At 49.5% G+C, this 20,488-nt stretch overlaps 8 protein-coding genes across 8 annotated transcripts; 3 read left to right on the top strand and 5 right to left on the bottom strand.

Annotated features, from left to right (window-relative positions):
* Positions 1-333: 333 nt before the first annotated feature.
* LACBIDRAFT_301452 (uncharacterized protein) lies at positions 334-658 on the top strand (the record flags this gene model as incomplete). Its single annotated transcript, XM_001873498.1, has 3 exons — positions 334-342; positions 398-451; positions 503-658. The coding sequence occupies 3 exons, from the start codon at positions 334-336 to the stop codon at positions 656-658; spliced, it is 219 nt and encodes a 72-aa protein (XP_001873533.1).
* A 541-nt stretch (positions 659-1,199) lies between these two features.
* Positions 1,200-2,740, bottom strand: LACBIDRAFT_321041 (uncharacterized protein; the record flags this gene model as incomplete). The annotated part of the gene is made up of 6 exons (XM_001874114.1): positions 1,200-1,408; positions 1,465-1,609; positions 1,672-1,817; positions 1,870-2,097; positions 2,154-2,437; positions 2,496-2,740. The coding sequence occupies 6 exons, from the start codon at positions 2,738-2,740 to the stop codon at positions 1,200-1,202; spliced, it is 1,257 nt and encodes a 418-aa protein (XP_001874149.1).
* Positions 2,741-3,633: 893 nt separating this feature from the next.
* On the bottom strand, positions 3,634-5,691 carry LACBIDRAFT_321042 (uncharacterized protein; the record flags this gene model as incomplete). The annotated part of the gene is made up of 1 exon (XM_001874115.1): positions 3,634-5,691. One exon carries the CDS (start codon positions 5,689-5,691, stop codon positions 3,634-3,636), a length of 2,058 nt encoding a protein of 685 aa, XP_001874150.1.
* A 451-nt stretch (positions 5,692-6,142) lies between these two features.
* Positions 6,143-9,928, top strand: LACBIDRAFT_321043 (uncharacterized protein; the record flags this gene model as incomplete). Its single annotated transcript, XM_001873499.1, has 9 exons — positions 6,143-6,240; positions 6,413-6,452; positions 6,498-8,121; positions 8,488-8,516; positions 8,575-9,219; positions 9,412-9,463; positions 9,549-9,595; positions 9,648-9,716; positions 9,812-9,928. 9 exons carry the CDS (start codon positions 6,143-6,145, stop codon positions 9,926-9,928), a joined length of 2,721 nt encoding a protein of 906 aa, XP_001873534.1.
* Positions 9,929-10,227: 299 nt separating this feature from the next.
* On the bottom strand, positions 10,228-11,474 carry LACBIDRAFT_321044 (uncharacterized protein; the record flags this gene model as incomplete). Its single annotated transcript, XM_001874116.1, has 5 exons — positions 10,228-10,286; positions 10,329-10,361; positions 10,569-10,652; positions 11,080-11,278; positions 11,313-11,474. The coding sequence occupies 5 exons, from the start codon at positions 11,472-11,474 to the stop codon at positions 10,228-10,230; spliced, it is 537 nt and encodes a 178-aa protein (XP_001874151.1).
* Positions 11,475-11,892: 418 nt separating this feature from the next.
* Positions 11,893-12,968, top strand: LACBIDRAFT_321045 (uncharacterized protein; the record flags this gene model as incomplete). Its single annotated transcript, XM_001873500.1, has 5 exons — positions 11,893-11,945; positions 12,034-12,223; positions 12,271-12,377; positions 12,459-12,874; positions 12,907-12,968. 5 exons carry the CDS (start codon positions 11,893-11,895, stop codon positions 12,966-12,968), a joined length of 828 nt encoding a protein of 275 aa, XP_001873535.1.
* An 884-nt stretch (positions 12,969-13,852) lies between these two features.
* On the bottom strand, positions 13,853-14,305 carry LACBIDRAFT_321046 (uncharacterized protein; the record flags this gene model as incomplete). Its single annotated transcript, XM_001874117.1, has 3 exons — positions 13,853-13,920; positions 13,968-14,097; positions 14,126-14,305. 3 exons carry the CDS (start codon positions 14,303-14,305, stop codon positions 13,853-13,855), a joined length of 378 nt encoding a protein of 125 aa, XP_001874152.1.
* Positions 14,306-15,915: 1,610 nt separating this feature from the next.
* Positions 15,916-17,154, bottom strand: LACBIDRAFT_301455 (uncharacterized protein; the record flags this gene model as incomplete). The annotated part of the gene is made up of 1 exon (XM_001874118.1): positions 15,916-17,154. The coding sequence occupies one exon, from the start codon at positions 17,152-17,154 to the stop codon at positions 15,916-15,918; it is 1,239 nt and encodes a 412-aa protein (XP_001874153.1).
* Between the last annotated feature and the right edge of the window lie 3,334 nt (positions 17,155-20,488).

Below are 20,488 nucleotides of genomic sequence, written 5' to 3' on the forward strand. Positions count from 1 at the left end.
CTTACTCATTCTATTATAGGGACGCCCACNGGGTTGAAGAAATACTTTCCACGTATGCGAGAAATTTGTGCAATGTTTACAGGACGCTTATGTCCAAGCGGCGGACAGCTGGTATTTATAATCCTTGGTAACAACTGATTTGTTTTCACGGTGTTGCCTTCAGTGTACCTACAAGGGACAATTCATCGTTTCGAGCAAGTCAATCCTGCGTAATCCAAAGAGGCTCTATCAAGATCTCTTTGATGTCTTGACGGTTAGACCCTTTCTTTTGAAATAGAATAATCTCTAACATTGAACTTTTCTAGGCGCCCGAGGGTCACTGGATCTACGACGATGCAGGAGGTACTCCATGTTCATTTGGCGTATATTCTTACAGTTTATGTCCCTCATCATCCAGATAAAGAGTGGGAATGGTCCGGCAGTAAAAGCAGCCCGTCAAGCCCGTTTTTTGGTATTTCGAATTTCCTCTTGATAGGGACTGCAAAGCTGATCAGAAACACAGGTCATGCCCTTGAACGTTCTTGGCCGACGATATTCGGATGCGTCGACGTTCTGGTTTCTCGGAGGTGCTCACTCTCGTCGCCGGAAAGTTGCCAGTGTACACATGACTTTTAGGCGGAACAGTTACGTTCATAGTGAAGGACTTGGAAGGTTATAGTACGAACAACAGTAATTACGGCCCCCATGCATGGAACGCGCATATTACATTGCATCACCAGAAAAACAGTTCAACACTTACACACAAGTATTTCAGAATACAATCGTTCTGACAAACCGAGTCCCGTCCTTTTGAAATAGAGTATTTTCCAACATTAGGCGCCCGAGGGTCACTGGATCCACAACGATATGACAGAAGGTACGCTACGCTCATTTCGTGCATATTCTTACACTTTACAAGTCTGAAATATTCCAAAGCACAAGCATGTGGAGGTCTGCTGAACTACTTAGATATTTGTTCAATATTCCTTTAGAGCCGAGGAATGTATATAAACTCTGTTGCAGCCGTCCTTTCAATGGCTGAACTCCTCCAACTCCTTGACTTGTTGAAGACTAATGCCGACGTGTTGAATGTTTTGACTCTTCACAACCTCTTCTGCTTTGTGACTTATGCTGCTTGTCTCAAGGATGCCACCCAACGCCAGCCATCCATCCGGCTTTTCCAAATCTGAGATTTTTTGAAAAATCTGGTTCTCGAGTTATCAAATTGAATTGTCCGCTGTCTGGGTGTGCCACGGGTGCGCCAGTACCTCCTCAATAGTTAGTCGATCACTTGGATCTATCTTGAGCATCCTTTGTAAAAGGTCGCAAAAGATGACAAAATCTTCTCTACTAAGTGCGCCACCTTTTCTCGCAGATGAATTATCTATCTTTCTCTGCCACTTCTGGTCGGCCGCTTCCTGGGAAATATCTGCAAGATGGGGAGTCAGTGCGGGCAAGGATTCAGGAAATCCGACCGCTAATCACCTAGTTTGCGGAGATGTTCGTTCGAGTCCCAAAAGCTGCGCCACGACGGCGGGACTTTGCCGCAAACGGCCGCCATCTTGCCCAGGAGGTAGTCGTCGTGTGATGCGAGGTGGAACAGGACTACGTTAAAGACGATTTCGTACATCTGTCAACTAGTGTTAGAGGGGCATAGACATATAAGTAAACCAGAGTAGTGATTGTGCATACAATGCAAGCCAGTGCCCAGATGTCGCTCGCGGTTGTAGCAGATTGGGTGACTACCGAGGTAGTGACTTGTTCAAACATGATCTCTGGCGCACATACCGCCGCAGGTGTACAGGCAGGAGGTGCGGAGCTGCTTCCGACAATTATAGCTACCGAGCTAACGTGAGCCCACGGCAAACATCATTCTCGTCTAATGCATACCATTTCCTAAATCGAGTAGCTCAATGTGCAGTTCAGCGGTTGGCTTCAGAAGGAGTTCGGATATATGCGTCGGCGGGACAAGGTACGGAGGCAAGGATTCTGGCCGTGCGGGCGTCTGACGAGGAAAAACTATTGTGCATTCGGGCGGGTCGAAGCGATCGATGAGGTCCTCCTCAATGATATCGTCCAGTTGCGGCATGGACACGCCAATATTTCCCATGTGGAGATCTGTAGCCCACCTATTTCCATCAGTTTGAATGCTAAAATGGATAAAATGACCTAACCTCCGTGCACAACACCATGACGGTGAAGAAAGGCTAGCCCCTGAGCAATTTGGCGACAAAGATCCCGCGGGTTCCAGTGAGGTCGTGCAAGCCGAGCAACTATGTGGAATGAACCTAGAACATTGAAAGCATGTACCGCGTGTGTGCCATTAGGACCATCAATTGTGAAGCTGTCATGAAGCCGTAGCACATGGCGCCCTTCATCGCTGGAGAGCAGTCTAAAAACATCTAGTTCACGCTGAGGATCGGCATTGGCAACGCAGACTTTGATTGCAAAATAGCGTCTGCGGGACAAATAAGTGAGTCGGTCGCAATAGTAATCGTTGAGAAGGTCGTGCTTACCCGGATGCAGAATGATGTTGCGCAGACGCTAGCCATACGGTGGAAAAAGAGCCATGACCGAGCTTACTGAGTATGCGATACTTGCGAGAATTGCTTGGTTCGGTATCTGCGGGCGGTGGCAATACATCTCCAAGCTGGATGGGGTGATAGCCCCCGTAGGTATAGCGGCTAATCTCTTCAACATCCTCGTCGACGCCCCAGTGCAAGGAGAGCCGTTGCGGAGGTACGGGTTTTTGAACAGTCATTAGGCGCTTATCGAGCTTGTACTATCACTGGTGGGAACTTTGCAAGGGTATTAACTTTGCAAGGGTATTAACTTTGCAAATCTGTTTAATTGACAATATTCTGCCCCACATTGCTTCCACAATGGACCGATTTTTATGAAACTACATTGCTAGGTACTCATACATGTAATCTATGTATCCTAGCCATCTCGACAGTAAAAAATGAACTGCAGAAGGCGATACAGGCTTGGACATTTGTATACACCTGGGTTTGTGTCACAGACCCTATGTGTGACAGCGGTAAACCCCACTAAGGGGAAAACTGGGAAACATTTGCCCTTGCTGCCGCGTTACTTTGATGTGACTGATCTTGCAAAGTCGATGCCCATGTATGGAGATTCAAGCATTCTGTGTATTTTGCCTTGTAGCTCTTCTCCCCCACCTCTATCGGTTCAGATATTATTCTAGTTAGATTCAGAGTTACTTTAATATGCATCCCCATCCCAAGTTTTAATAAAATAGGCCCGGAGTCCCTTTCCTGCGCCCAATTCATTCAAATTTGCAAAGTTCCCACCAGTGATAGTAGTTCAAGTGATGATCTGAAAGATCATCGATCAATCGATCAAGCTTCAAGCTTAAAGTGTCGGTGATCACCTAGAGGGCGCAAAGGCACTCCACGGAGGAAAAGAAAGCAGCGAAAAAAGGTGATGGTGATTGACAGAAAGCAAGTTTGGTTTCCACGAATAACCCTTCTATAAGCAACCTCATTCCTGCCTTCATTTCTCTACAGGTTACAAGCTTTAGAACCGTGCCTACGGCGCTCGGCCGCACTAACAAACAACAGAAATTCCGCATACACCGAAACGCATATCTTACACACCAAAAAAACAGTTCGTTGCTTACACACAAGTATCTCAGAATCCAAATATAATACAATCGTCCTGGCAAACCGAGTGATCTTTCTCCTTCTCATGATTGACGATATCGCGTGCGGAGGTGAAGACGTCTTTCATGCTGGGATCTATCCTCGTCATCCTCTTTCCTTTCCTCGACTCTTCCCCCAGATACCTCACATGCACCTCGCAATGACCGGGCCCATTGGAAACTGCAGAAGATCGACAAGTCGCAACGTTCTCCCGAAATTTCGTGTGCCAATCCGCGTAACCATTAACATCCCCAACCTTCAAAGAGACGGTACCGTCTACTAGACTGCCTGTTATACCATAACATTCATATGTAAATCCTACCACGTCGGGTGGTGCCAAGCGAGAAAGGCCATCCTGCGAGAGCGCTTCGTTCGTTTTGTTTCTGCGAGGGTGAATCGTCGTCAAGCCGAGGAAAGTATGTGTTCCTTTAGGACTGATATCAAATACGGCGGATAGATAAAGGCCACCTAAGGCCCAAGGGTTTTTTCCGAGAATCAAACCCTGCGCTGCATATAGCTCCTCCATAACTGACCACGGCAGCCTGATCGCACGAATCACCCTTTCTTTCTCGGGGTTTACCAGCTGATCTAAATCGCAATAGTTGGCAAGGAGGATATCCCTGGGAGCCGAGTGGGAAAGGAGATCGAGGACGTCTAAGTTCAGTTTGAGGACGTCTCCACCATCGTTGAGTACTTTGCTTCCAGCAGATGCTACAGCAAAATGAACAACATCCCTTGACAACGTAGCTCCTGAATCTTTATCGGGGTGGTCAAGATCGATAGGATCCACGAGGGAGCCTACTGTGAAGTAGAGAACACATTCTTGTCGCTGGTGCAAGAGCTGGGGTCTGGTTGCCCACAGACAGTATCTCAAAAAGAGTATTGCTATCTGGACCCCAAGCCATATATAGGCTCGAGGGCTATTTGTGGAACCTAAGACGAGGTAGTTGACGATATAGCCAGCGAGAAGGGCAAGAGCGGCAGCTGCAGACATAATCCGAATGTCTAATCTGTCAGCACTCCTGACTGCCACAAGATCCTCTTGCCAGAGGATCATCGCACTAGGGTGTTGACCTTTAACTGTGACGACGGTGTCTCCAGTCCGCAACGCTGATACATCCTTGAATCGTTGCTCCACTGAAACATCACGGAGGTGGTTGACACCAACGTCGTTTCGAGCCTGGATCACCAGACTCAAACCGCAACACATTAAAGTGCTGCCTACCAGTACTCCCAGTGCCATATTGTTCAAGAGATTGTTCCCGTGTGCACTCCTCAAAATTATGATGGGAACAGCAGTGATAACACCCGTTAGAAAGATACAAACTGCGCGATCGAAGATAACGCGACGAGCTCTTGTGCGAAAAGGACATCGCGAGTAACCCATCACAACGATGTGGGGTCGTATCCAAGGAGCCCCAATGGCGTCGACTTCTCCCAGGATTCGGTTTTGGTCGTCTTGCCACAGCGGCGTGGGATTTGGGATGCCAACAACCCAACGGCTGAGAGCGCTCTTCGTCCTCTTGCTTGTGTAGACGCCGGAACCAGAAAGCTGAATACCCGCGGCCTCGGCGCCAGCCAGGCCCACAGCAATCTTGCTGAATGCACGAACGACACCTAAAATGCCAAAGAGAGACCAGGTGGCCGACATCCGCTCCAGATCGTTAGAGCTAGGATCGCAGAGTTTGTCTTCGACTGTATCAGCAGCGAGAAGGGATAGAATTGCACTCAGGTCTTGAAAATTGCTGACAATGGAAGTTGCGTCAGGATCTTGCGACGCAGCAGCACGTCTGATGATTGGAGTGGCAGAAACCGGCTTGGTTAATGCAAAGAGTGGCATGACCACAGCGTTTAGTATTGACAAGCGCCATGGCCTGGGAGTTCGAGGCGAGCATAAAGTGGGGGGTGCGGGTTGGGAGGAAGTTGGTTGAGTCGGGGGGATGTAACCGCAGTTGTTTTCTTCTGCAGTTAGATGCTGATTAGTTTCTGTGTGGCATTGTAGAGCATCCTGTCGTAATGGATGGACTTGTAGTAAAGCTTGACGCATGAGCCTAGTCTTGGGTCTACGTTGTGATCAACCTCTTAGTTTTGGGATTAAGAGCATACCTTGACGAGATAACTCTACAACGAAAGCGTGAAGGATGAAGATGAAAAAACAAATGAGGCTTCCCTGAGGCGTCAATGAAGTGTTGCAGTGGATTGGATAAGAGATTTACAGCATTCAAACTTTCCACCTTTCTTGCCCCAAACTCCAACCTCGAGGCTCAAAGTTTGGTATCGATGTAAAGACGGTTGCCATGCTTGAGATTACTATCCAAATCGGAGGGTTGGCAGGGGTTGGAACGTTGGCGGCTGGCTTGTGCAGTGTACATCAGAACAGCGACACTTGGGCGACACTGCCCTGCAGATCTTGGACGGTGTCCTGTGCCTGGAGAGGCCTGGAGAGGCGCGTTTAGTCACACGTGACAGATCGTGAAGTACTGCAGTAGTACTGCTCTATGCCTGACCATCGCAAGCCCATTGCTCCCAATCCCCCTCGCTGGAAACCAGCCGCCGATCCAACTACCATAGAGGTCCCGGGTTTGGATACAGACGCGTCAGTTCTTGATCAAATCGAGCAGTTGGAACAGATGATTACCATCAAGCTCCAGGCAAGAGCATTTCGTTCGAGAAGAGATCCATAACTGACGCAAAGCCCAGAATATCGATGAAAACTTTTCCAAGATTCATAATGTTTTGGCAAATAAAGTACTGCCTTCTGTGAAGAGGTACGCGGTTGGGACAGAATCCGTGAGAGAGGCCGCAAAGGTGTGTCATTGAAATTGGGTGTGAGATCCTCTTCGTTTGACCAAGAACCTTCAGTTCTGGACATCGTTCTACGAACAAGCCGCACAAATCCGCATACCGACATACGACGATCACTCAACTGTGAACGATTTGTCTTCAGAGCGAGAAGAAGTCAACGAGGACCAACCAGACGCGTCGCATGTATCGCATTCGCAAAAAGATTATGAACCAAGCATAAACACAGAAAGTTCGTTCTTTCCTGGTCAAGACGCGTTCTCCTCTACTCCAGCTACCGCTCGCGTTGCGAGCACGCAACAGAGCTTCGCCAGTGAGGGTTCCAGTAACTCCTCATGGGCGAATCCACTGGAGTCTCCGCTTGTCCGACTCAGTAGGGAAATTCAAAGTCTCGATGACGACGACGACAATAGCCTTGCTCCCCCGTCTATAATCAACATGACACCGGCCGGACAAGCACCGGACTCTACGTCTGAAATAAGCCAGCGTCAACTAACCGTCTCACAATCCACGAAAGGAAAGGCAAAAGAACCCTCACAGCCCCTCTTGCGAAATGTCCTTCGCCATAATCTTTATTCCGCGAGCGACGCATCTTCATCCGATTTAACGTCGCACAAACCGGTCTCGCCACTCAAATTCAGGACAAAGCCAAAGACACCTGTGCCGAAGACACTTAATCCATACCTTCCACCCAACACTGATCCTGACAAGTGGGATGGCGTGGTTGACCTTCGTGATCCTACAGTCTTGACACCCCAACGTTATGGGAGGGCATATTCAAAGCATAAAGCTGCCAAGGAATCGGATGATGATGATGATTCATTTGACGGACTGCCACAGGGCATGTCACCACCCGTATTGATGTCACCAGCTCGACCTCCAAGGTCACTAGCGGAGCTCGGACTTCTCAAGCTTGGACAAACTCCTACTAAAGAGGCGTCAGCGCGAATTGCGCGAGATTTGGTCAAAGATGCACAGATGAGGAGCGGTCAAATGCGACACCTCTATGGATATCCTAACAGCGGCGTTGAATCAAGCATGAGCACCGTGCCGACTCCTCCCTCGCTGTCTCGCTATAATCGAGAAAGCAGTACCAGCGTCAGTCTCGCTGATTCGAGTTTTGATAGCATGGTTCGCCGTGTGGGGCTAAATGTTCCCAGTGTATCTAGACTGGGCTCGACACCTGGGCTGCGCCTCAAAACCAAGGCTCCACTCAATCAAGAAAGGGACGAGAGTCTACAACGAGATGACAGCATGTTGACTCCCCTTGACAGAGGAGTACTTTCGACATCTGATTATGATCAGCCGCACCATGATATCGACTCGGATTCCGATTCTCTTGACGAGATCAATAACACAGCGCACCCTTCTGCGGCTTTTCTCATGGCTTCACAGGGCAGGAGAGGAGGTGACGACTCCTTTGGGTCTTCCAATCACTCCAGCGATTCCCTGACGGACGAAGACGCCGATAATGGCTTAGTACCCATACATCCATTTGCAAATGCGGTGGAGGATGATGGATTTGACGACGATGAGTCGTTTGACGGTTTTGATGGCAATGCTGGAGGCGGGGATTTTGTGGAGGAAACAGTCTTTGGCGTTGCCCCGGCTCAGAGAATAGCTGCGCAGGCCGCTGCTGCTGCACATCGTCAACAAGGTGGATTGAGGATGCTGGGTGAGGATTTGTTGCAGGACACTCTAAATATTGGGGCTAGAGTCGAGGAAAGTCCTACACCCGCGTGGGGGGGAGGTTATAGAGCATGATAACACCCACCATCACAGTCCATTGAAGTTAAGCAGGCCTTACCGTTGCTTTTAACTGGCTTCTACAACGATGTATATTATTACCATTTGGCACAAGCGCCAGGCCTGGGCGTTTATTAGGCGCTGCAATTGTTTGGTCCTGCATCTGCTGCGTTCCTGCCAAGCTTCCTCCTCCTCAGATCGCAGATGGACTGACTTGGGATTGACCAAGGATTGACCAAAGTGAACCATGATTCAGCGCAGTTCAGCGCTCAGAATTCCTCTTAGTATCTCACAGAGATGAGAGCTGGAACGACGAAAGATTTCGTGAGTGAAGTACGGCTCTCAACCAACTCTGAATCCACTAATCGACAATTTTCCCTAGACCATGAAAAGGATTTCGTCGAACCCCAGTCAAATTGGGAATCTCATTGTCGTCCTGATATTTTTTCTTGTGGTGTCATCGACTCCGAGTCCTTTTGCCCATGCTCGGTTCACGACAGCGACATGCGTTGGGACAGAGTGCATACAACAGAACGCTGCGGGAGCTTGGTGCTATATACCCGTCTCTGACTTGACGCGAGACACTTCTTGCAATGGAGGCGGTAGCGAGAGCCCGGAATTTGCGACTGTTTTGGAGGTCCACCTGGCTCAGAGCCTGTCCATTGCCTACTACAACGGTGTCGACAATACTTTTTTGGGTGGCGCCAATTATCCCATCTCTGCCAACCCAGGCATTATCCGTCTTTGTGCGTCGGGAATGTCGGGCGACGGAAAATTGCAGACCTTGTGCGTAAACGCTGTTGCGGACAATGCATTCGCCAACCGTCCATACTGCCACGTTCTTCGAGGTCAGAATAATGTCAGCGATGGCTGTTACAATCCAAACCAGGTCGTCCACTCCCCGACTGTAACTACCTCTTACGCGTCTTTTAGGGGGGGTCCAACCGTCACCGTCACCGTCACCCAGTCCAGTGACGCCCGGATAAATACTGTCCTTACGTTCGGGGTGTTGCTTTTGGCAATTATGGTCGGTGTAGCATGTTGAAGCTTTGAAGCTGTAGAAGGTTGACAGCAACGCCCCTCATCACCCTTCCCTGTTGCGTTCCCGAATCCGAATCTCATTAGACGCCCTCGTGCCTGGTGATACCATATCATTTCTACCTGTAGATTTCTCTTGTCCAGCTGTCGCCGCAGACCATCAAAAACAAGTTTTCGACAGCTTCGAAATGATGTCAAGAAATCGTCTGGCTATGAGGCGATGTCAGGGCGATGTGAGCAGATTTACCGCATCCTGAAGTTGGACGATCTTGGATTTCACACCCTGCCAACGCGTCCTTCGCTTCCAAACGCCTACAGATCACGACAGGCTGAAGACCATTAACGAGGCCTCATCGAAAAGTCTGGTACGTCAGGTGGCACGGATTTTTCATAGATTCAACATGACATCTTCCACAGCTGCCTTATTCCATGTTTGTGGACATTCGGATGTTGTTCATAACTTTTTGGACTCTGGTCGCTGTGCAGGTGTGATTTAACCTGGAAGCATGCTAGTGCATCAAGCAGAACGGCAGGGTACTTCGTGCTATTTCTCGCGAAACTCGAGTCACGGTTTGCGATAGTGGGGGGTAGACTTGACCAGGGTACTTGGCGTTCATCGACGTCAAGGACTTTTGATTGCGTATTACAACGGAGTGGACAATACGCTGCTTGGTGGTGCCGACTGGCCGCTCGTATAGAATCCTGGGGTTATCCGTCTGTGCGTTTCAGCTGCCACGGGGGCGGCTCCATACCAAATTTTATGTTTGAACGCTGTTGCGGATAATAACCTATCCAATTCACCATATTGTAAAGCTGCAGTGGGGCAAGACAACGTAACAGACGGCTGTTACATATATCATTCGACGACCGCCACACCAACCTCGAACTATCCAAATGAGGCCAGTGGCCTCAGACTGCATTCCAATCTTGCCGTGGTCAACGACTTGGTGCTTTTCTTCAGCACTTTGCTGGCCTCTTTATATTCGCTATGTATGATTCAATTGTGAACGGTGACACGCTGTGCATGTTGGACGAAGACAAAGAATGCTGTGCTTGCTGTTGACTGTCATTCATTTAATTTTCTGTAAGTTGACGAACCCTGCCAGTTGGAACTATTTTTGACATTTGTACCTGCAGGGTACGAGGCTATGTGCCAGAATGGGTCAATCAAAGTCAATCAACCTGGATGTTGTGTGGCCAGCTCTACACTGACTGTTCCTTCCCCCGTCATTGTTCGGTAGATTGCACGGGTCATTATACCCCTACACCCATTTTGTATACCCTCCAATCATCCCGGTACGCGCAATTACGATGCTTTCACCTTGTCATCCGACTTACACACGTCTCCTCCCAGATCTTTAACCGCATGTAATGGGTGTGCGCGTACCAATCCACTCGATTGGGTCAACGCTTCTACTCTGTCTGCTAGTATCCTTGTCACAAGGACTCTTTACCCAAACCACATGCTGGGGGAGTGAATGTGTACAGCGGAAGGAAACAGGAGCATGGTGCTACGTCCCAAAATCCGGGGAAACGGCGTTGCTGGATTGCAAAGGGAGCCAAACTGACCTCCAATCAGTCATGAATGTGCACCTTGCACAGGACCTATCTATTGCCTACTATAATGGGGTGGACAACAGCCGGTTTGGAGGAGCGTCTTGGCCAGTACCTGCGAACGGTGGTGTTGTACGCCTCTGCGTTTCTGGTTACGCCGGAGATGGAACCCTCCAAACATTGTGCGTGAACGTCAATGCAGATAATTCAATTCAGGGGAGTCCATATTGTGAAATTGCGGATGGCCCGCACGTCGTGAGCGATGGATGTTACACGTTCAAACCGACTTTCACACCTGTCATACAAAGTCCCACCAACTCGCCTCCTCCATCATCTACTAATTCGCCATCCTCGACTACGTCATCGACCAAGTCTTCTACAAGTTTTTCCACCTCAAGTTCTTCGTCGAGTTCTTCTTCAAGTTCAGGATCGTCATCGTCCACAACGTCGTCACGAACATCATCCTCTCCTTCTCCTTCACTAACCCAACCCTCCTCAAATTCGAATTCCTCAAGTAACGCCGCAAACAATATGAAGGATATCGGAGTTCCTATCATAGTTGCCGTTCTTGGGGTACTCGCGGCATATGTGGGGGCGCGCAAGTGGGGTGGAAGAAGGGCTCGGAATCAGGCTGCAGCTGCAGCACAGCAACAGCAAGCGCACCAGCAGCCAATGCAACAACCAGGGCATCAACAGCCAATGCAACAACCAGCGTTTCAACAGCCCATACAACAACAAAACCCACCTCCGGAACAGGCACGTCCAGCGTTCTATGGGATCAGTCCATTCGGACGATATTCAGATGATTCGTTATGATTCGATTGCACAGTGTTGACGGCCATATGGTCTCCACACATCTATCCTACTAGCAAACTTCAAAGCAATGCATGGCCTCCAGCTAGCTTAAAGTCAATTATATTGTATGGATTATGCGAACAAGCACAATTATCCATCTATGTCTGTTCAATGTGGTGTGCGACAGTGGGGAGAAGGTTAAAGAGGACGTATAGGGTATAAGACGGCAAAGCAAGGTGAACAGCTACAACAACAGATCGAGAAAAAAGGGGGACTGGAGAAGGAATAAGTTACCTGGATGATGAGAAGAAGAATGTTGCACGACAATGTCCCAGCGAGGCCTAAGGGGGAAAAAACTGGGAGCAGGTATGTATAACAGGAATGAATCGCGCCAGCGGATTCGGGAAACTGAAACACGCTGAAAATGAAGTTACTGAATCCTCCTCCATCTCAGAATGGCTGCGTGTAAGGGCTGTACACAGAGAACGCGCGTGATTGGGGTCAAGAAACCGGCAGGCTGGGGTAGCGGCTTGGGGCTGGGGAAATCCAGGCAGGCACATACGACGAGGCCGAAACGCGAGGGCTGGTGTAGCCTGGGTGTAGCTTTTCGTCGTCTGAAGACTTCTAACGTGAAGATGCTGAAGGTTAGAGCGTTGCGTTGCGTGATGGACTTGGCTCAACCGTTGCTTAGGGTGGCGCTTACGTCTCTTCGCCTATTTTCGAGGCAACTTTTCAACTTCAGGCTATCGCAATTCCCGTGCTAAGTACGATGCCCGCTGTAGGACAGGAAGACCGTGGGTGAATGGATGCCCTGTTGACGTCGAACAGGTGCTGATGCTTCCCGCAGCGTCGAAGGAGTGGCCCGAGTGGGTAATACAGCCCAAGCCTAAAGCTCCCAGGTTGGATGTGGTCTCCTCCTCACATCGACAAAATGGCCCCCCTCACCCTCCCTCCCTCGAGAAATGGCGAACGGCCTCCTCCCTCGAAGAGCGGATCGGCGGCAGTTCGGACTCTCGAAATACGGAACGTCCTCGTTTGCGTGGAAAAAGATCAGCGTGACCGATCTATGACGAGAGATCTCGGTAAGGGAAGGAGGCACCGACCTGCACCTGCCACCGACGGGAAGAGGAAAGCGTCACCAGGCCTCATCCGAACAGCCCTCGCGCGGATGGTGGCGACAAGGGAAACAAACATGCTGCAAAAAAACCCATCCACTGAAGATGAAAGTGGGAACAGCATGAACCAAACAGAGGCGGAGAAGGCAAATGGGAGGAGGAGGGGCGGAATTCACACAGGTATGTTTCCCCATACACACAGAAAAATCTAGATCAACAACTCGCATCACGGCTTGAAGCGGAGGAGACTGCACAGGACTGCGCAGGATCATAAGAGGCCTGAGGAGAAATGAAAGATCAACTTCTCCCGAGGATTCGTGAGAATGTCCTCCCAAGACGGACTGGCAGAAGTAAACGTTCACCGCTCAGCGTTCTTTTTACACAGAGATGAGAGCTGTAACAACGAAAGAATTTGTGCGACTCTCACCCAACTTTGAATCCACTAATCGACAATTTCCTCTAGAAAAAAAATCGTCGAACCCCAGTCATACTATCTCCTTGTCGATCTCGGTGAACCCTGGCAGGCGGAACTATTTCTCACTCTCGTTCATGCAGGGACGAGGACAACGCTATCTATGGACCGGATCTCTTATGAGGCAAAGCAACCCGATTGTCTCTTCCCCCGTCACTGTTCGCGAAATTGCACTGGGCATTATACTCCTACACCCATATTGTATATCCTCTGGTCATCCTGGTATGCACAGTGACGATGCTTTCACCTTCCCATTCAACTTACACACATCTCCTCCTAGATCTTCAACGCATGTAATGGGTGTACGCGTTCCAATCCACTCGATTCGATCAACGCTTCTCCTCTGCTTGTGCTTGTCCTCCTCACATGGACTCTTTACCCAAAACACATGCTGGAATGGTGAATGTGTCCAGCGGAAGGAGACAGGGACATGGTGCTACGTCCCAAAAGCCGGGGAAACAGCATTGCTGGATTGCAAAGGGAACCAAAGTGACCTCCAATCAGTCATGAATGTGCACCTCGCACAGAATTTATCTATTGCCTATTATAACGGGGTGGACAACAGCCGGTTTGGGGGAGCATTTTGGCCAGTACCTGCGAACGCTGGTGTTGTACGCCTCTGCGTCTCCGGTTACGCTGGAGACGGAACCCTCCAAACATTGTGCGTGAACGTCGATGCGGATAACTCAATTTCTGGGAGTCCATATTGTGAAATTCTGGATGGCCCGCACGTCGTGAGCGATGGATGTTACACCTACCAAACAACTCTCACGCCTGTCATACAAACTATCATCAACTCACCTCCACCATCATCTGCTAATCCGCCGCCAACCACGTCTCCTCCAAGTTTTTCCACCTCGAGAAGTTCATCATCATCGTCAACAACATCATCGCAAACGCCGTCCTCTTCCTCACCTTCACCAACCGAAACCTCCTCAAATGCAAAGTCCTCGAGTAACCCCCCAAACTATTTGATTGCTGTCGGAGTTCCTCTCATCGTTGCCGTTATTACTGCACTCGCGGTAATTGTTGGAAGGCGCAAGTGCAGAAGAAGGTCTCGGAATCGGGCTGCAGCCGTAGCCGCTGGCGGTGCACAGCACCAGCAAGTCCAGCTGCAGCCAATGCAACAACCAGGGCATCAACAACCAATGCAACAACCAGAGTTTCAACAGCCGATGCAGCACCAATACCCACCTCCGCAAGAGCCACGACCAGTATATGGGTTTGTCAGATGATTCGTTATGATTCGATTGAATAGTGTTGACTGCCATAATGATCTCCCCACATTTATCCTAGAGAACCATTTACAGCCACGACCAGCGTTATATACGATAGAATGGTGTTGAGTGCCATAATGATCTCCCCACATTTATTCTAGCAAACCGTTTACAGCCACGACCAGCGTTATGTACGATTGAATAATGTTGACTGCCATAATGATCTCCACACATTTATCCTAGCGAACCGTTTCAATAGAACAAAGTAATGCATGTCCTTCAGCTAGCTAGAGTCAAATATATTGTATACATTATCCGAACAAGCAAAACGGGCTACCAAAGCGTATGGCACACTTATCCATCTATGTTTGTTTATGTGGTGTACGACAATGGGAAGGGTAAAGGTTGGTATGTGTGCGTCAAGGACGTATAGGGTATAAGATGGCAAAGCAAGGTGAACAGCTACAACAACAGATCAAGGGAAACCGGGAAGGGCAAAGCAAGGTGAAGAATAGCTACAACAACAGATTAAAAAAACGGGAAACTGAGGAAACAAGTTACCCAGTGGACGATGAGAAGACAATGTCTCGTCGAAGCCTAAGGAAAAAAAAAAACTGGGAACAGGTATAACAGGGATGACCGCACCAGCGGATTTGGGAAAGAAACACGCTGAAAATGAAGTTACTGAATCATCCTCCAACTCAGAATGGCTGCAGATAAGGGCTATACACAGAGAACGCGCGTGATTGGGGTCGAGATACCGGCAGGCTGTACGAGGCTTGAGGAATTAGACCCATGGCTTTGCTGGAATGACGGGGGTGTCTTTCCAACCCCCTACTTCGCTTGTGGACTCGTCTGAATTTTCGGAGTCTTCATTGCTCTTTGAGCCGCGCTGGGGTGAATGGCAGCTGATAGTGTCTGGACGCGCCAAGGACCGCTCCAGGGCGAGTGGTGGTTGTGATGGGAGGTGACTTGATTCTTCAAAGACGCCTGGCGTTCGAAACTAAGGGGGCTGAGTGAGCACATCTCAGAAAAAAGGACGAGAAGGATGGAAGTGTTACCCATGCCATGTCTCGCTCTTGTGCGCGAAGTCCTCATCAAGAGAGACAATTAAGAACTCGCTTATCTGTTCGTCGTCCGAAGACTTCTTGTCCCTTGGTCGACGAGACGAGTGGTGATGATGATCCTGTAGGTGAAGATGAACGCCGTCGAACTTTGTCTGCTTCGAGTATGGTGTACATACGCTCCTTGTCTGCGCTGCATCGACCGGACTTTAAGGACTTGCTGGACCGAGTCTCGGCGGAGATAATACCTAGTTTGTTTGGATTCCTGCACCACGAATTCGCCACTTTTGGTCACTTTCTCTTTACAAAGCAACGGCTTGCCGTTTTTCAAGCAGTACTGGACAGTTTTGGTGTCAATTTTATGCCAAACATGTGAGAAGTCCCGCCCTGACGTCTATATCTACGGGTTTTGCCCCCGGCAGGCTATGAGTTATGGGTTGTTGCGGTTGTATGGGTTATGATGTCATTTTAAACGTTTTGGATTTGGAGGGGTATGGGTGATGTGAGCCATGGGCTAACAGGGCGTCGTCTGTAGTATCCTCCGGACACATAGACCACTGGTGCTGGCTGTGGCAGGTATGGGGAGAAATAATACCCTGGAGGTGGCAGTGGCAGAGGCGAGGATAAATGATATCCTGGAGATGGCAGTGGCAGGGGTGAGGATAAATGATACCCTGGAGATGGCAGTGGTGGCCAAAACGCTGCTAGTTGCATTGATGCTCGTTGAATCTGCTGCTGGTACGCGTGCTGCTGCTGGTACGGGTAGGCGTGCTGCTGGTACGGGTAGGCGTGCTGCCGCCGTGCATCATGTGCTGCTGCAGCCCGATTTCGAGACCTGTTGCGCCACATGCGCGGTCCAAAACATACCCCGACTAGCCCAATAACGGCACTTATGATGGGAACTCCAATATAAATCATCTTGTAATTTCCTGGAAAAATTGGATTTGAGGAGGCTACCACCGGTGAAGGAGGAGAGGATGATGTTTCCGACGATGTTGATGACGATGACGATGATGAACTTGAAGTAGAAGAGCTTGAAGGCGACGTGGTTGATGACGTAGTCGAATTAGTAGACGGTGGTAGAGGCGCGGCAGTTTGTATGACGGCTATGATAGGAACTCCGGTGTTCTTCATACTGTCAAAGGGGTTTCCTGAGGAATTTGGATCCGAGCAGGCTTCCGTTGGCGAAGGTGAAGGGGATGTTTCCCTTGAGATTGCTGTAGTAGATTGTATGACAGGCGTGAAAGTTGGTTCGTAACATCCATCGCTCACGACGTGCGGGGCATCCGCAATCTCGCAATATGGACTCCCCGAAATTGTATCATCCTCATTGACGTTCACGCACAATGTTTGGAGGGTTCCGTCTTCGGCGTATCCGGAAATGCAGAGGTGCACAACACTGGTGGTTGCAAATACTGGCCAAGACGCTCCTCCAAACCGGCTGTAATCCATTCCGTGATAATAGGCAATGGATAGGTCCTGTGTGAGGTGCACATTCATGACTGATTGGACGTCACTTTGGCTCTCTATGCAATCCAGTAACGCTGTTTCCCCGGATTTCGGGACGTAGCACCATGCTCCTGTGTCCTGCTGCTGAACACATCCACTCCCCGAGCATGTGCTCTGGGTAAAGAGTCCATATGAGAATGAAGGGAGCACAGAGAGGAGAAGTATTGATCCAATCAAGTGGACTACGCGCACACCCATTACAAATGGTTAAAGATCTTGGAGGAAATGTGTGTTAGTCAAATGAGAAGCTGAAAGCATCGTAACTGAGCATACCGGGATGACTGGAGAGTTGAGTGTAGTGGCAGAATGTCACCATCAATCTAGCGAATACTGGATTGGTATCGTGGGAAGGTCGAGCTGTTATGCTCGACCAAGGTGATATATCCCATACCCTGGGCAGTCCGCGGAAGGGTATGGGTTCAGAGGGAGTCGACTGTATTCAAATTATTGGCCATGACAGTGTTGACGCCAAGTTGACGCCCATAATGATCTCCACGCGTTTATCTTAAGGGTAAGTAAGTAGAAGAACCCTTACTTGTCGTCCAATGTCAGCTGACGTGACTTTGGTGTGACCTCCCCAATACGTAATCTTAGCGTACATTCTGTGCTCCACTTGTGCTCCATCGGAGTCCACCCTACATCATACAACATTGGAAGATGAAGCAAAACATCGTAAGGTTTCGCAAACCTTACAAAGCCCACAAGGTCAACTTGAGGTCAACCAAGGTTGTTGTTATTTTGCTGATGGTTCAGCGTTTTTTAAATTTTCTCACAGAGATGAGAGCTGGAACGAAAGAATTCGTGAGTGAAGTACGACTCTCAACCAACTCTGAATCCACTGATCGACAATTTCCTCTAGACCATGAAAAGGATTTCGTTGAACCCCAGTCATATTGGGTATCTCCTTGTCGTCCTGATATTTTCTCTTGTGGTGTCATTGAGTCCTACTTATTGCCCATGCTCGGTTCACGACAACGACATGCATTGGCGCAGAGTGCATACCACAGAACGCTGCAGGAGCTTATACACCCGTCTGGCTTGACACAGGCCACTTTTTGCAATGGAGGCAGTGACGAGAGCACGGACTTTGCCACTTTTTGGAGGCTCACTTGGCTCAAACCCTGTTTATTGCCTACTACTATGGTGTCGACAATACTTCTTTGGGTGGTGCTAACTATCCCATCCCTGCCAACCCGGGCGTTATCCGTCTTTGTGCGTCGGGACGGTCGGGCAACGGAAACTTGCAGACTTTGTGCGTAAACGCCGTTGCGGACAATGCGTTCGCCAACTCTCCATACTCCCACGTTCTTCGAGGTCAGAATAATGTCAGCGATGGCTGTTACCAACCGAATGAGGTCGTCCAGTGTCCGACTATAACTACCTCTTACGCGTCTTGTGGGATCACGGGGAGGAGTCCAACCGTCACCGTCACCGACACCCGATCTAGTGGTGCCCGGATAAATACAGTCCTTACAATCGGGGTGTTGCTTTTGGCAGTTATGGTCGGTGTAGCATGTTCTAAAGCTTTGAGGTTGCAAAAAGTTAACGACATCGCCCTTTCCTGTTGCGTTTCCAGATCAGTTTTGAGTATTGGGCGCCCTTCTGCCAGGGCCTATCATTTCTACCTGTAGGGACTCTTTGGGGATTCCTATTGTCCACCTGTCGCCGCTGACCATCGAAAACGTGTTTTCGACGACTTAGAGACGATGTCAGGGCGATGTGATCAGATTTACCGAAATCTAAAGTTGGACGATCTAGGGTTTCACTTTCACACCCTGTCAATGCCTCCTTCGCTCCCAAACGCCTACAGAGCACGACAGGCTGAAGAACATAGTCGGGGCGTCATTGAAAAGTCTGGTGCGTCAAGTTGGACGAGTCTTGCATACGTTCAACATAACGTCTTCTCCAGGTGCCTTACTCCATGTTTGTGAACATTCAGACGCTGTTCATATTTTTTTGGACTCCGGTCACTTTGCAAGCGCGATTCAACCTGGACACATGCTGGAGTAGAGACTGCATTAAGCAGAACGGCGAGGGCACCTGGTGCTATTTCCCACCTCCAGGCGAAACTCGAGCGACTGTTTGCGATAGTGGGGGCGCAGACTTCACCGCGGTACTTGGCGTTCATAAACGTCAAGGACTTTCGATTGCGTATTACAATGGAGTGGACAATACGCTGCTTGGTGGTGCAGACTGGCCTCTCCCAGCGAATCCTGGGGTTGTCCGTCTGTGCGTTTCAGGTGCCACAGGAGCGGGGACATACCAGACTTTATGTGTGAATGCTGTTGCGGATAACACTCTATCCAATTCACCGTATTGTCAAGTTGCACTGGGGCAAGACAACGTAACAGATGGCTGTTACATACATTCGACGACCGCCAGCAAGGCGACTGCCACACCAACCTCGAACGCCTTGGTGCTTTTCTTCAGCACTTTATTGGCCTCTTTACATTCACTATGTATAATTTAATTGTGAACGATGACCACGATGTGCATGTTGGACGAAGAATCTCGAAGAATGCTGTGCTTGCCGTTGGCTGCCTGTCATTTAATTTTCTGTAAGTCGGCGCTTCCTGCCAGTTGGAACTATTTTTTACTTTCGTACCTGCAGGGTACGAGGCATGCACCGAATTCAGATGAATCAACCAACCTGAATGTTGTCAAAGCAGCTCGACTCTGACTGTCCTTCCCCCGTCACTCCTTCCCCCGTCACTGGTCGCTAGATTGCACGTAACATTATACCCCTACACCCATTTTGTATACCCTCCAGTCATCCCGGTATGCGCAGTTACGATGCTTTCACCTTCTCATCCGACTTACACACATTTCCTCCCAGATATTTAACCGCATGTAATGGGTGTGCGCGTACCAATCCACTCCATTGGATCAACGCTTCTCCTCTGTCTGTTCTTGTCATTCTCACATGGACTCTTTACCCAAACCACATGCTGGGGGAGTGAATGTGTCCAGCGGAAGGAAACAGGAGCATGGTGCTACGTCCCAAAATCCGGGGAAACGGCTTTGCTGGATTGCAAAGGGAGCCAAACTGACCTCCAATCAGTCATGAATGTGCACCTCGCACAGGACCTATCTATTGCCTATTATAGCGGGGTGGACAACAGCCGCTTTGGAGGAGCGTCTTGGCCGGTGCCTGCGAACGCCGGTGTCGTACGCCTCTGCGCTTCCGGTTACGCCGGAGACGGAACCCTCCAAACATTGTGCGTGAACGTCAATGCGGATAATTCAATTTCTGGTAGTCCATATTGTGAAATCGCGGATGGCCCGCACGTCGTGAGCGATGGATGTTACACGTACCAACCAACTTTCACGTCTGTCATACAAACTACCACCAACCCACCTCCACCGTCATCTACTAATTCGCCACCAACCGGGTCTCCTCCAAGTTTTTCTACCTCAAAATCCTCGTCAAGTTCATCGTCATCGTCAACAAGATCGTCGCAAACGACATCCTCTTCTTCACCTTCATCAACCGAAACCTCCTCAAATCCGAATTCCTCAAGTATCCCCTCAA

This window comes from Laccaria bicolor, genomic scaffold (genome assembly GCF_000143565.1).
Source record: "Laccaria bicolor S238N-H82 LACBIscaffold_1 genomic scaffold, whole genome shotgun sequence".
Lineage (NCBI taxonomy): Eukaryota > Fungi > Basidiomycota > Agaricomycetes > Agaricales > Hydnangiaceae > Laccaria > Laccaria bicolor.